This window comes from Pogonomyrmex barbatus, unplaced genomic scaffold (assembly GCF_055798465.1).
Source record: "Pogonomyrmex barbatus isolate J1 unplaced genomic scaffold, ASM5579846v1 scaffold17, whole genome shotgun sequence".
Classification (NCBI taxonomy): Eukaryota; Metazoa; Arthropoda; class Insecta; order Hymenoptera; family Formicidae; genus Pogonomyrmex; species Pogonomyrmex barbatus.
Window position 1 is genome coordinate 5,868,304 of NW_028297113.1, and position 15,261 is coordinate 5,883,564.

At 42.7% G+C, this 15,261-nt stretch overlaps 2 protein-coding genes and 1 long non-coding RNA gene across 14 annotated transcripts; 1 reads left to right on the forward strand and 2 right to left on the reverse strand.

Moving 5' to 3' along the window:
• Positions 1 to 1,043: 1,043 nt before the first annotated feature.
• LOC105432112 (CD180 antigen) lies at positions 1,044 to 4,690 on the reverse strand. Its single transcript, XM_011646746.3, has 6 exons — positions 4,245 to 4,690; positions 3,818 to 4,089; positions 2,732 to 2,991; positions 2,357 to 2,657; positions 2,093 to 2,251; positions 1,044 to 1,966 (listed from the first exon to the last, which is right to left on the reverse strand). Exons 1-6 carry the CDS (start codon positions 4,402 to 4,404, stop codon positions 1,643 to 1,645), a joined length of 1,476 nt encoding a protein of 491 aa, XP_011645048.2. The 5' UTR covers positions 4,405 to 4,690; the 3' UTR covers positions 1,044 to 1,642.
• Positions 4,691 to 5,237: 547 nt separating this feature from the next.
• Positions 5,238 to 6,048, reverse strand: LOC112552968 (uncharacterized). Its single transcript, XR_016138775.1, has 2 exons — positions 5,893 to 6,048; positions 5,238 to 5,646 (listed from the first exon to the last, which is right to left on the reverse strand). It is a non-coding gene; the product is annotated as an uncharacterized LOC112552968 (long non-coding RNA).
• A 9-nt stretch (positions 6,049 to 6,057) lies between these two features.
• On the forward strand, positions 6,058 to 15,175 carry LOC105432111 (homeobox protein PKNOX2). Of its 12 annotated transcripts, none has more exons than XM_089074766.1 (7): positions 6,058 to 6,196; positions 8,277 to 8,397; positions 8,477 to 8,786; positions 8,968 to 9,168; positions 9,470 to 9,761; positions 10,231 to 10,424; positions 10,494 to 15,175. In XM_089074766.1, exons 3-7 carry the CDS (start codon positions 8,478 to 8,480, stop codon positions 10,812 to 10,814), a joined length of 1,317 nt encoding a protein of 438 aa, XP_088930892.1. In that variant the 5' UTR covers positions 6,058 to 6,196; positions 8,277 to 8,397; position 8,477; the 3' UTR covers positions 10,815 to 15,175. The 12 variants fall into 12 exon arrangements, with proteins under 12 accessions (XP_088930892.1, XP_088930896.1, XP_011645044.2 ...); XM_011646742.3 differs by having other exon boundaries at positions 6,093 to 6,237; XM_011646741.3 differs by having other exon boundaries at positions 6,114 to 6,542.
• Positions 15,176 to 15,261: the final 86 nt, after the last annotated feature.

The window sequence follows — 15,261 nt, forward strand, 5'->3', positions numbered from 1 at the left end:
GAGGATCGACTGTCGTGTCCGATCGGAACGCGATACGACCTTCGTACGCGGCATCGTCGTGCTCGCGGACGCTCCGATTCGTTTTAATCTCGTTCCGCCGCGCGCTACCACCTCGTCGAAGCGCACCCCGGGTTCCTCGTATGCGCGATACCCCGCCTCGCATCGCGTCCTATCGGTATTGAATCTTGGACGAGAGGACGAGCAGAAACGCGCGAGATTAAATTACTTAGCGGATCCCATATACGGGGGCGCTTCCCAAATGGCGGTACAGCCGCGCGGCGCTCAGGATGGAGATGATGTAGTCTACATCATCCCCGTGGATAATAAATTCAAATGATAAACAAAGTGCTAAACAGCAATTTTCCGAAAAATGTCAATTTAACAGAAAATTAATGATATATATATATATATATACGTTAACGTGTACTACTGAAATTCTGTTATAAACACTTTATCCTCAAAATCGCGCGAAGAAAGTTTATGGATAAGTAATAAATTAAAAAACAAAAGGAAAGAAAGAAGAAAAATATGTGGAAAGAGATAAGAGGCATCTTATACTCTGGCCGTAGCGTTAATCTCTCGATGGATTTTCGTATCTCCGACAATCTCCCCGTTGTCGGTCGTAGCGTGACGACGGCCGGCTATGATTAGGGTCGAGGGACGCGTGCCGACATTTAGACGGGGTTGCTTCTGCGATTATTGAGTAAATTAACGTCGCGGTAATTGCGTTACCGGCGCGTGTCCGTCCGTCCGTGTGCGTCCGCCCGCGTCGCTCGGCGTCGCTCGGCGCCGCTCGGCGTCGCGTAACCCTCATCTCGCCCTCGCCTCACCTCGCCTCACCCCCTCGCGCGCGCGCGAGACCTACCGGCGCATTTGTCGGGGGAGGGGGGGGGGAGGTGAGCCGCCCTCCCGCGTTCGGCTCGGCTTGTAAAGCCGAAAATCCATCGTCCGGGGCTTCGGCGCGCACGGGGAACATCCTTCGTCGGGCTCATGGATCCTCCGGGGACTCGTTAGACGCGAAAAGCAAGACAGGAAGGCACGCATTCATTTTCAAGTTGTTTATTGCGAAACGCCATGTGATATATTTTTGTTGTACAACTCTGGAACGCGGCGGACTGCGTTTCAGCGGTATGCGCTCGTCATTACACGGTGCACTACGCGACGCTTTACCGATATCTTAACAAAACATATACAAAAGAAACAATATATAAAAGATACGCTAAATATATTTGAAGAAGCTTAGGTAGACTAGATATTCGATGCGTCATCCGGCAATGCGGATCCCGCTGTAACTTAACGCGATTATTCCATCGTCGAGAGAACGATTTTGCCGAAATATCTAAAAATTTGGCCAGATACAGATTTGAAAATCATAATTTTGCTGGATCATCAAAATAATTTTCTAAAACACGATGGCGACAATTTTTGATATTTTAGCAACTAATTTACAATTATTCTAATAATCCAACAAAAAAGTATTTTCAAATATTTACTCGGCTAAATTTGTAGGCACTTTAGTAAAACTTCTTTTTGTTGTTTGTTGTTTTTCAATTTTCGCTTAACAAAGCATAGCAAATAGTGCAAATAGTGCGACTGCAATCCTGTTAAAGAAAGAGAAAAAAAAATATATACACAATTCGGATTAATCATCGTCGTTGGACGCGCGTTTGTAGAAAGCACGAGAGAAAGTGGCGGGGCCCTGTGACCCGCAGAAGAAGAAGCCGCGTCGCCAGAGGACAAAGAACGCCATACTGATCGGAATCGAGACGAGCACAGCGATCAACACTCCCATGAGTATCGCAGCATCCCTTTCCGGTCTGGCGTTGTACAAATCCGGGCAGCGTAGGTGTCGATGCGCCAAGGACGTGAGCCTCTTCCCCTCGTGTTCCGGCGGTGCGGAACAGGTGAGCTCGTCGACCTCTTTTCCCATCAGTCTTTCGCCATACTGTGGCAAGACAGACGCAACCTACAAGAGAAATTCGTCAGTCGCAATCGTGTATAACGATTCGATCAAAACGAAGCGAGCGGCTCAGGAGAGACGTTCTCGTCCATCTCTTTTTTCTCCGCACGTCGCGTTATTATCGGAACTTACCAGATATTGATTACCGCAATCGCAGCTCCAGGGGTTGTGCGTCAGGCGCAATTCCTCGAGCTTGTCCCACCTCCCGACCAGCAACATCGGCAGATACTGGAGAGCGTTGGACGATAGAATTAGCTTTTTCAACGGCGGCCACATCGTGCCCTCGACGGTCTGCGGGTAATATTATATAGTAAATTATGTTGTTATTGCTGAGCACCAACCATGTGTATTTTCACCGTCGGCTATTCTATCGCGTTTCTGTTCCATAAAACGTACCGCGGACGCCTCACGTCCTATCGCGTATTCCTCGATGTGTTTTAACTTCTTGCAGTTCTGCACGTGGAGACTCTCCAGACCGATTAACGCCGACAATCCGCCGTTGCCGATCAACGTCAGATTCGGCATCTCGCGAAGATTGAGCTCCTTCAGCTTCGTCAAGTTGGGAAAGGGATTCGTGCGATCGATAACGCGTATCGGATTGGCATCCAAACTGAGATACTCCAAGGCTCCGGCCTCCTCCAGAGGTCTGGGAAGAACCGTGAGCTGATTGCCGGTCAAGTTTAGCCTCTTTAAATATCTGCGGGAAAGTAGAAACGGTTATCAATTATGAACGAAGCGAGACTGTAATCATCGTATTTCTCGATTCCTCACTTGGCATTGTGGAACTGAAGGTGTGACAGTTCTTTGAGTTCGCAGTAACTGATGTCCAAATCCTCCAGGTATGATAAACTGCTGATCGCTATGGATGTACGATAGTCGAATACGCGGAAAGGATTCCCGGACAGATTCAGAACTTTAAGGCCGGCGATGTGCTCGAATATACTCTGATGCAGCCACTGGAGTATATTGTTGCTCAGATTCAAAATTTGCAAGTTTGATAAAGGTTCGTACGCTTCTGGCGAGAAATGTCCCTGAAACGATCGGTAATAACATTGTTCAAAATAACACATAGGCAAAATAGTTTTGCTCAAGTAGCTAAAAATTTGGCTAAATACAAATCTGAAAATAATTTTATTGGACCGTCAACATAATTCCATAAGACATGATGGCAAAAATTTATGACGTAATTATTTTTGCATTTTTAATGATTTTGGTGACTCAATAAAATTATATCGAGATCTCAAATGCTTTAATATTTCTGCAGAATTGTTTTTATTAATTTTGTGCGGATGAACAAAAAAAATGAAGATAAATGATAATTGATTTTTGTAAAAAATTAGCGAGGGCTAATACAGTTTATTTAAAAAAAAAATTTAAACATACAAAAATTGCGTAACTATAAGAATCATCAATCAGATATGAATTAATAGTCTTATCTCGAGGCATGTCTCATTACTATATTTATCAATTCTAAAAATTAATGAAATATAATAATTTGAGAAATGATATAATATAATAATTTGAGAAATATGCTGAAACTTTGTGAAATAAATTTTCCACGAATTTTCTTTATCCGTGTCTAATTCGAACGAAGAAAGATATTCTTTCTTCTTCGAAGCTTATCCCTCCCTCGTCGAGTTTCTAATAAGTGCGATGACGATAATTTTCGAAATAAAATCGGGAAAAATCTCGCTGTTTCGAAACGATTGATCGTACATCTCCAAATAGAATCTTCGATCGAGTGATCGGAAATGCGAGGCGTCTAAATCTCTCTCGTTGACCCATGAATCATAGACCAGAGGCGACTGCGTTCGGCGATCGGAGTAACGCGTTAATTCGCGATATCGCCGCGATTACCTCAAAGACATGTGGCTGCAGCAATCGCGACGTGAGCTGGTTATGACTCAGGTCCAATTCGGTGAGATTAACGAGCTCTTTGAAGGCGTGGTAATCGATCGAGATGATACGGTTCTTCCGCAGAATCAATTTCTCCACGACTGTCCTCGGGAAAGGCCTCACGTGCACCAAATGATTATGCTCGAACGAAACTACTTTGGCCTTAATGTTCAGCCATTGGTCCTTGTCGAAATGAGTTTCCAAGTTTCGGTTGCTGCAGTCTATAAAGCTGTCTAAAGAGAAGTGTATTTCTTTAGCGCGCTTAAATTATTATTCTTATTATTTATGAATTTTTTTATTCGAAGGGAAAAAAAATGCTTGACGTGGTAATGTCGTGGGCGTCGAATATTAGTCTTCTATGCGATTATTTTTAATAATTTGAAGCTACCTGTACAAAAGCACATGATACACAATTTCAGCGATTTCGACGTCGCGTTGTTCTCTTTAACCGTGCCCGAATCTACAGTCACGTTTTTCGTAATTGGACTTTCGCACTTTGCGAGAAGGAATATCGCAAGTAGCGGTACTACGGACACTCGGAGATCCATTCTGGTGCAAAAGGACACGCGACTCTGAGTTTCTTTGCGACATCAACTAAAATCGGCCCGACCGTATCTAGCTCTTAGCGTGATAACAACGCGTAGCGATAAGATAAACGTTGCGCGTAATTACTCATCGTTCGAGGTGAGTTTGAGAAATGTCGAGAGATAATTCCGAATAGCATCGGAATCGTAATTTATTTAAATGTGACTCTTATTCAGAACGTAATCTAAATTTAAATAGCGACGTTAAATCGTAAAGTTTTTAGCTGTCCGTTTTCGTTCCAGCGCATATTAGCGAGAAATCTTGTGATATAAATAAAGAATTTTGTTAGATAAAATGAATGTGAATCATCAGAGTATGAATTTACCAAATGACTTCAAGTAAATTAATAGCTGATCCGAATTTAAGTTGTTTGAAATATGCGAGGTCAAACACAATTGTTATCGAGAACGCGTGTGATGCTCTTAGAAAATTTATTATTAAAAATTAAGACAAATACAATAATTAAATATTAATAATACTTCAGTGATGTTTTGACACAAAATTGAATTGCTGGCTGGAAAAAAATTAATGAAAGCACTACTATTGAAAATATTATAAAAAAAATATGTATAAAATTTATATAAAAACATTTTTAAAAATATTAAATATATTAATAAAATATTAATAAATTTTTTATAAAAAAGAAAACTTGAATTTTTTAATATATTTTATTTTTATTTTATTTTATACAGAGAAGATGTCAACAAAGATCGAGGTCGATCTTTATTTGAAATATTAATATCAATATTTTATCTAAATAATTCTTTACCTTGTTTTATCATTATTAATACAAAAGTACATGTCAAAACTTTATTATGTTACATTACAATAGTATTAAATCTCAATGAAGTATTTAATCACTAAAATCTTAATATTGAAATACTGGCGATCACAAACTCTGTAATTAATCACTAAACATTATTAAATGATAGTAATTTATTACAAATAAATAATTAATCACTGATCTACAAATAATACATTTTTCTTAAATGTCTATTTCTGTCTAGATATAATTTCGATTTAATTAACACCTTTTTTTAAATTTTTCTAAAACTAAAAGCAGACTTAGTTAAATCGAGATTAAAGTTGATCTATATTGGTAAAAATACGATCATACGGCCACTTTAAAATGCCAAAATGGCGACATCTTGGGTTGTACGACAAAACTGGAGGGGTAACCAGACATCGCCGATTGTTGAAGTCACCTGAAATGTAAAAAAAATATGAATAATTTTTTTTATGTTTACGCTATTTTTATTTTATTCTTTCTTTGAAAGAGAAAAGAAACTGGAAAGAACATAGAAATGTATGATTAATTATTCAAAACTGATTAGACTTTCGTTCTTATTTAATGTAATTTTAATTAACTAATTAAAATTGTAAGCTGCTTTCACAATAAAATACAAGAAAGAAACAAATAAATATATATTACATCGCATCAGATTAAATACCTAGATTCTTATTTACTCAAATAAAAATTCGATTGTAAAACGCAGCGAATGAACAAGATCCCGCGGCGAAACGACGCGTGTGGCGCCATCCGACGGGCGACGTGTCTCTCGGTAGCGCCGCCGCGGCGAAAAGTATTGAATCGATGACGTCACAAAAGACGGAACGGTGGAAGGAGTGGTAGGACGGACGGTCGGCGTTTGTGAAAAAAAAAAAAAAAAAAAAAAAATGTCCGATCACCGGAGTTTGTCGTCGGCGGGTGAACGGTAGTCGCGACGAAGGAAGCTCGCGATCATCGGGGAAACGGTGAGCCACCGGCACGTCGGCCACTCGGCGAAACGAGCGACGTAAGTGCGTCTCCCCCGCGGCACGTGCACGGGACGAGAGACACGGTGCCATACTTCCCCCCCTGCCCCCTTTCGCCCTCCTATTCCCTTCCGTCCCATCCCCGCCGTCGATGCCCGGTCGGTGGCTCGCGGCTATGACGGTTCGACCGCGCCGCGTAGTCGTGTGAAAAACAAAAACGAGGCGAGAGAAGCGTATTATCGTGGGTCACGCGCGCGCGTTAAAGTGCACCGCTCCGCTTCCTCGAGTCCGAGAGGATCGACACGCAGGCCAGGCACGCAGAGCCACGATAAGGGCCGTGACGAAGGTATGAACCCTCGCGACTCGCACGATCGGCACACGGGCCGGGATGATCGATTCGACCTGCGGAGGGAGATGGATATATCGTGTATCTCTTTCGTCCCGACGACGGTGGCGGCGACGGCCGCGAGGTTAGGTTTCGTCTGACGCTTCGGACGGTTTCGTTCGTCTCGTTTCCAGAGCGGCGAGTCTACGGCGCGCGGAGTGAACGCCCATTTTTCTCTCGGCGAGATTTGCGCCTGTGCGCGGCCTTGTGAGAATCGCGTCCTTGCGGATCCTCGATGATGATCGCGACGGGATCGTTATCATCATCCGATCTTAGCGATCTCTCGATCGTGCTTTCTTGGGGTTAGTGTCGTAATCGCGACCGCGAGTGTCGCACGCGTGTTCTTCCGAGGGAGAACTCATGTTTTTCCCGTACGAATTTCACGTGATATATTTAAGGAAGAATCGAAATTAATATTTAAATTCCTTTTGACGAATGCTCACATCCGAGTGTCGCTCGCCATCCGACATTTTTGTACGAAAAAAAGATGAACCGACTTGAGCGGAGGATCCACAGATTCTTGTGCGAGATTTTATTTGTCAAAAAAGAAAAAGGAAAGAGAGAGAGAGAGAGAGAGAGAGAGAGAGAGAGAAGGAGAAATGCTTGACGTAAACATGCGTCATCTACGAGACGAGCGTCGCCTCGACATCCGCTGAAAACATCAGCTGATACATGCACGTTTTCTACGCACGCTTTACGTCAGCGTTCGTACGATTTTCCGCGGAGGGATGCCGAAAAACACGCGGCCGCGATCACCCTTCGACTTTATCGAACGAGGAATGACAGTCCGCGGGAAAAGAAACGGGAGGTATAGGAGAAAGAGGAGGAGGAGGAGGAGGCGACGGCGGAGGCGCGGTCCGCCTCCCATGTAAAGTGTAACATTTGTAGGGCGTGTTTTAACGCGGTCGCTTTTCTGCGCGACGACGGACCGCGGTTGGAGTCACGCAGGTTAGGCACGGCTGAGAGTGATCGACGGGCAGTAAACAGTGGCCGGTCGCTCGCCGTTTTCGGAGCGGCGGGCATCCACGTGCCGCGGGAAAGTGGCCTCGCGCGTGTCGCGAGTCCGCCGAGAGAATTTCCTCCCGAGTGTGTCCCGAGTTCCTCGAGAGTGAGAACGCGGAGTGGAAAAAAAAAAAAAAAAAAGAGGGAAAAAGAAAGAATACTTGACTCCCTTACGTAAGATCTCGCGTCGCGACTTTGCCCCTTGTACCTTCGGCCGTTCGCCATCAGTTCTGAGGAAATTAATTGGAATTCTTTTCTGTAGAGATATTTCGAGAGCGCGCGCGTGCGTTTTTCGGATTGTCCTTATTTTTTTTTTCCCCTCCGGTGGCGCTATTTACTCGCGTCGGGGAAGACACGCCGTTCCGAAATCGATGTGAGCCCTGGGCGCCGATGGCGCCGATGCTGTCTAATGATGACATTTAAATGCGGTGCCGCATCGTTCGATTGTTCGCGCGATGCAATGCGACGGGACGAAACATTTCGTGTTTTTCTTCTCTTAGTTTCTCTTTTTCTTTTTTTTTTCTTTTTTCTTTATCGATTTTTTTCGACTTTCTCTGTCTGTCTTTTCTCTCTGTCTCTTTCGAACATTCGATGCGTTGCGCTCGTGATTAGAAATTGACCGACCAGCATCCGTCCTCGCTTGAGCGTTGTAAACAAACTTGGATTTATCGCGAATTTTGTCTCTGTCCAAAGCACTGTCCGATTAAACGGATTTAAGAAGACCGCGTTAAACGAGACCGGCGGCGGCGCAAAGAGGGAATCGGAGCCGCGAGGAATCCAGACGAGAATGGGGATCTCCAAGGGGGAATGATAGGTAAGGAGGGCCCTCGCTTTAAGATGCCAAGGACCGACATGCCACGGTGAGAGTGACGAGTCCCTTGAATCTGCGGCAGGATGCAAGAGGGTAATACCGCCGTTGCGCTAGCGATGGTGACCCCCGGATACGACCAGGACCCTGCGAGTGGGGTCGCCGACTATACAACTCATCAGGACCAGGCCCAGTTCGAGGCCGACAAGAGGGCCGTGTACAAACACCCGCTTTTCCCACTGCTGGCGTTGCTCTTTGAAAGATGCGAGCAAGCGACCCAGAGCTCGGACAACTCCACGTCCGAAAGCTTCAACATGGATATACAGGCTTTCGTCCAGCACCAAGAAAGAGACCGAAAACCTTTCCTGATCAATGACCCCGAGATTGACGGTTTGGTAAGAGATCCGTTTCTTTTTTTTTTTTTTCCCTGCTCCGCGCGTCCCCCTTTCGTTTTCCCCGCTGCGACTTTTGGGTCGCGGTTGTGAACAAATGAACGAAGGACGCGACGAGAGATGACGATCGATCGAGAATGAGAGCGTTTAATGAGAATCGGCGCGGGCCACGCGTTTCTTGCAGATGATCAAGGCGATACAAGTGTTGCGTATTCACCTGTTGGAGCTGGAGAAGGTGCAGGAGTTGTGCAAGGACTTCTGCAACAGGTACATCACGTGTTTGAAGGGCAAGATGCAGAGCGAGAACCTGTTACGCAGCGACTACAGTCATCACGGACACGACATGGGCCCGTCGAGCGGCAGCAACGGCAGCAGTCCGTTGCAGGTTAGACGTTTCTCCGATACACCGCGGTGAAGTTAGGCACCCCGGTCTGTCCGGTCTATCATCCCCCTTACCAACGTAGACATCCTCATAGTTAAAGGGATGTACGTGATCTAGTCGTTTAAGCGTCGCGATTCATGAAATTGCCGAGTTGATCGGAGCGATCAACTCGGATACGTGCGGATATAAACGCCCGTGTATGAGCCCGCGTATGAGCCCATGTATATACGCGTACATCTCTTGAGATATTACTGAACTTCCCATCCCTGCTCTCTGACGGCTAGTTGAGACATATATTTGCCAGGTGCTGTCATCTACAGGCAATGATGTTGAGTCGGGAGCTAACGGATTCAGAGTGAGCCGAGGGGACACCGTGGCGGAAAACGACGGCGCGAATCCGCACGCGCGGGAAGAGAGCGTTAATCACGACCAACTGTCGTCGGTCCGACCGTCTTCCGCCGTCCAACGCTCAGGCAAATCCACTAGCCAGGACCACGACGATCCACTCTCACCGTCCACGGTACACGGGAGCACGCCCCTCTCGCAAATCGGGGCACATCCATGCGCCCCGGTTAACGACATGTATCTCGGCCAAGGTGAGTCCCAGCGGTGTCGTAGCATGACTACTCGAATGAGGATCGGCAGAAATATTGGTTTCCTCTCGTCAAAACGTCAACTCCTCTTCCTTTTTCTTTCCTACCTATGGACATTTCAGTGTTCATACTCCACGCACAAACGGATCTCCTGCTAGAATTTCGTTTATAGATGACAGTAGCGAGTATCTGCGGACGATTTCCGACAGAATATACTTGGAAGAAGCTGGATACTGGGGACTAGTCGCGTTGCGGGAACGAGAGAACGCAGAATACGCGGATGTCTTGCATGCTACCGATAAAAAGTACCTCGGTTAGGAAATATAACGTGTTTCCTTACGCGCGCTAGCGCGTTGAGAAATAGCACTGACGCATTGCCATTGCTATCTCTCGACGTACGAATCATAAACGTCGCGTTACATCGCATTGCGGTTTGTACGAGGAGTTAATACAATATATTGGTCATGTTTAGACATTACAGTTGCGGGTTCGCCTTCTCCCGCGGCGAGCGAAGACGAGGAAGAGGGTGCCAGTAACGCAGCCTCGAATCACGGTGGAAATCATAGGAATAATCACAGTAGCACTAGAAAGGGACGTCAAAAGCGAGGTGTCTTGCCTAAACACGCCACCGGCATTATGCGAACGTGGCTCTTTCAGCATTTAGTAGTGAGTAGCTTACCGATAATTGTACTCCTTTGGTCCAATTGTGATTCTGACATGGGATATTCGTCGCAGCATCCTTATCCAACCGAAGATGAGAAACGTCAGATTGCCAGCCAAACGAATTTAACATTGCTACAAGTGAACAATTGGTTTATCAATGCCCGTCGACGGATCCTGCAACCCATGTTGGAAGGTGCGGGTACAGACGCGGCGTCACGCGCGGGGAAACGTCACAAGACATCGAAGAATTCCGCGCAACAACAGGCGGCTCAACAGCAGCAAGCGGGCTGGCAATCCGAAGACTCTGCGAGTGATTCGGCTTCTAGCGACGGTGAGGGAGGTGCCGCTAGATCGAAAGACGGTAACGATAGCGATGAAGATGATCTTCACTGACCTCTGTCGATCACCGAAACGTCAACCTCTTTACGGTACCTTCAAATCCAGTTGCTCATTACAGTATTAAGGTATTCGGGAATAGATATCGCTTTAATTGTCAGATACGTAATTAATCTCGTGAAAGTTAAGAATACGTGGGTAGAGGTTATCACGCTCTCTGGTCATTCGGTACTACTCTGACTGTTCGTCAGCTTTTTTTATGATTAGATTTGTAATCTCGGCTCATACATCCACGTGTTCATTCGAAGACGGAGAACTGAGATTGAATAGGTACTAGAAAGAGCAATTCAATACATCTAACTCGAACAAAAATATTTGCATCGTGCTACGAGAAATGTTATTTATTTTTTGATGAAAAATTTTTAAGTAAATCGCCTGCGTAGTGAAGATAAATCTGAGCTTTTCTTTTGAAATTACGATCTTTTTCTAATTTTAGTTATGTCACTTGTAATAATCATACGTCTCCCTGATGATACTGTTATTTATGATGCCTATAAGATGTAAAAAGAGATTTATATTGTTTTAAATATAATCATGTGATATATATATATATATATATATATATACATACAATATAATGATATATATGTAACATGATTATATTATAACGATTCATCGAACAAAGATTTGCCATAAAAAAACTTTGTGGTAGTTATTCATATTTTCCATTTTTAATGTACATTCTTAAGCATGTGTATCACCGAGAAATCGTATATATTCTATAAATTTACCTTTTTGTACATTCTTGACAATTTTGCGCTAATTGTCGATCAGTTTTTCGTATATTTGATTAGGCGTATAATAAAAGGAAAGAAACAAAATTAATTTTTTTTACTGCTAGCTTTGCCAACAATACTATGTTATTACTGCTATTGTTACGATTAATATTGTTACCTAAATATTACTACTACTACAATTATTACTACTACTACTATTACTAGTAATGGTATTACTACTACTATTACTATTCCTTCCATTACTACTATTACTATATTACTATTTCTACTCTATCATTATCAATATTATCGCTCCTGCTATCGCTACTAAAGCTATTGCTACTATTACTATTACTACTACTATTAATACTACTATTGCTACTGCTATTACTACTATTACTAATACAACTACTACTATTACCTGTGTCGCTCCTATAACAACGATTGTCATTTGTGACAACAATACATTCGCGTGTTTTCTATTTGCAGTTATAATTTGTGTAAATTTTGAAATTGGAATTTATTAACTTGCTTTATAATTTATATACCTTATATATAGCAATCCAATATGGACAGTATATGAGAAATGATAACGATCGTTGCTAATGTTAGATAAAAGTTGCAGGCTATTTGATTAGGCGCGTTATGCGACATATTTGTAAAAAGTTAACAGTCAAAGTGGGCAATTCCTTTCCAAATTAGATGAAAATTATCTACAGTCTACAGCATGCAATATTAATTGTACTTTTCGTGCCATTGAAGAGCGTGGTAACTTCCGCGATTAATCTTTGTTCGTTCAGCTCTGCAGTGTCATGGCATAGCGAAACGCTGTCCCTCCATGATAATAATAATAATAATAATAGAACTAATAACGATAATAATTATTACGCTATTGGTAATGATAATAATTATAACTATAATTATATAATAATGATAATAGTAATAACAAATAACAGCAGCAGCAGCAGCAGCAGCAGCAACAACCACAATACAATGATGATATAATACTACTTTAAATATATGATGATTATATTTTTAAACTCTAAGTGTCGTCCCTAAGCGTGTACTGCACGTGTTACGTAATACTACTGTACATATTACATGCGGAACTGTTAGTGAGACAGAGAGAAAGAGAGAAATGGACAAAGCAGAGAACAAATATTACCAATTTATGTTAAAGAAAAGCTGATACTTTTCTTGAAAGACAAAAAAAGAAATGAAATTAAATATATCCAATGATATATACATATATATATATATATATATATATATATATATATATATATGCACACACACCTTTTTGAATATTAACGTTTAATGCACTGGCTGTCTACATGTGATCATTACGTTTTACCAGCGGAAGGCTTCCCTATCGTGTACTCCGGCGCGCGACAAAGGCAACCGGTTCACTTCGCGCTTTCCCACGCAAGCCGAGAACGAAAACCCTTTGATATCCAAAGCTCGCCAAAACCGACGCATTCTCGTGTACATACCGTTCTCCCTGTTGCACATACGCGTGTATATTTATGCTTTTCTCCGATCTATCGTTTCCACGCGATCCGTCCATCGAGATTTGAATGGCTGAGATCCTGTTAGATCTGACATGAAGTAACGTAGCGTGAATTAGTCGCTCCCCAAGCTGACGATTATCTTCCTCTTCCTTTACCAGGCCGCAAAACGTGTAGCCTTCGCGCCGTTTTCGCCGTTCGTTATAGTCTATCTCTGCCGTTATCGTCGCCGTCGCTTTTTCTAACGATAAAAGCTGACACTAGTCACTCGATCATAGAGGAGGGGAATGTGCCATATAATATAGCCTGTCGATGCGGCTGGGTTTTAAGTAGCCCGAATGTATAGCCGGTTGATAGAGTGCTTCCATTAGTAGCTTGTTCGACTTGCTCTTGCGGACATTGGTAGTCTCCTTTTTTGCCTCTCGAACGTAGCCATTTTTTTATATTTTCCGCCTAATCGCCTAATTGTAACATCAGTTATAATCATGCGGAGTATATAGACGAATACTATATGATTTGTGAGTAAAACGACATTATCAGTTGCAGACAGCTAGCAGTATAGCTCCCGTGCACGGACTGTCGAGACACGTCAGTTTGCTGTAAACATTATATCGGCTGCAACAGGAGCCAAGAAAAAAAAAAAAAAAAAAAAGAAAGAACGCAAAAACGTCTAAACTCTAGAGTTGCTCGACGCTGCCTTCCGATTTGAAGAGAGAGAGATCATTCGCAGTGTGCTATCCCGAATCGGAACCGATAAAGCAATAAGCGTTGTAATCGCAGTCTAATAAGACGAGCCATGAAACGAAGAATCGCACCTCTTACGCGATTGTCGTAACTTCGACGAGCCACCTCGCACGGGGTTGTACTGTATTCGCGAGATAGACGAACGTAAGATAACGCTAGATTAAGAGGTAGGTTGTAAGGCTGAACCACGTATACGTATGTGCTGCGGCACCAGACGACTGTGATAATGCGGTGGGCGGTGCCCAGCCTCCTACTTCATCCTTGTATACTAAAAATTTAGTTTAAAAAAAAAAAAAAAAAAAAAGCGTAAAACCGATTACCGAAGAGGTTGAACGTATGTCGGGGACGTGCGTTGCGTAGAACGTTTTTTTTTTTTTCAACCATATGCACGTGGACGGACGAGACACGTATATGCACCTGGCGTATCTTTCGCCGGGCACTCTCGCGCTGATTTCCTCTTTTTTTTTTTTTTTTTTTCTTTCTTTCTTTCTTGCCCGGATGTCCGTGAGTGCGAGAGTTCATTGCGACGCGTGCATGTGGACACTTTATACGCTAGAGGACACAAACGTCTGCCGCACGCCGCAAAACGTCGATGCGAAAAAGTTATTTATCGAGAATTAGCAATTAACAACGAGAAAGATAATATATAAAGGTAGAAATGGGTCAGAGTAACGTAGTTTTGTATCGCATTATGTGTTTTGTGATTAAAACGAAGAAGTCACACTCGACAAAAAATTTCCGGAGAGGATTAAATCCTGATTTCCGAAACTGATTTCCGCTTTGTATCTCGTAATATGTCACTTTTGTTTCATCGTTTCTCATAGATATCTGTGTAAAACAATAAAATGGACAGAAATTACGTTATACACAAATATCTAAAAAAAATCGGCACGAATGTTACGTTTTATACGGAGGATGTCATAATTATCATCCTCGCACTTTTATAATATTATAATCAAATCTCTGTGATTAAAGTTAATCCCAGTACGGGAGTTTCCACTTTTAATGGCATGTGTGAATGATGAAAATGTTTGTTTTTACCATGGCATTTTCATTCGACGCGTGTTTGGTCAAGTGGTCGATGTATAATAATGAAAGAGCAGGAAAAAGAGAACTGTTCAATTTACAAACGTTAAGCCGATCTGATTATCCAAACGAGATTCTGTATACATTTCTTAAATTGATCCTTCTCCGAGAATGGCCCATTTCTAACTTTGTCCAAAAATTTCATGCCGTAAATGAGAAACATATTATATACTTATATGTATACTAAAAAAAAAAAAAGGAAAGCATATAGATATACAAATTAAATATTACTTCTTTCCCGTGTACATCAACGCCCTGTTAAATAAGTTGTTTATCGATAATAAACGCCATCACGCTTGCATTATCCCCCTTTTTCTTTATTCTTATCGCAATTATATAACATGTTTGTTTTTTAGTATAGCCGATGTATGTATTTTTGTACCATATTCG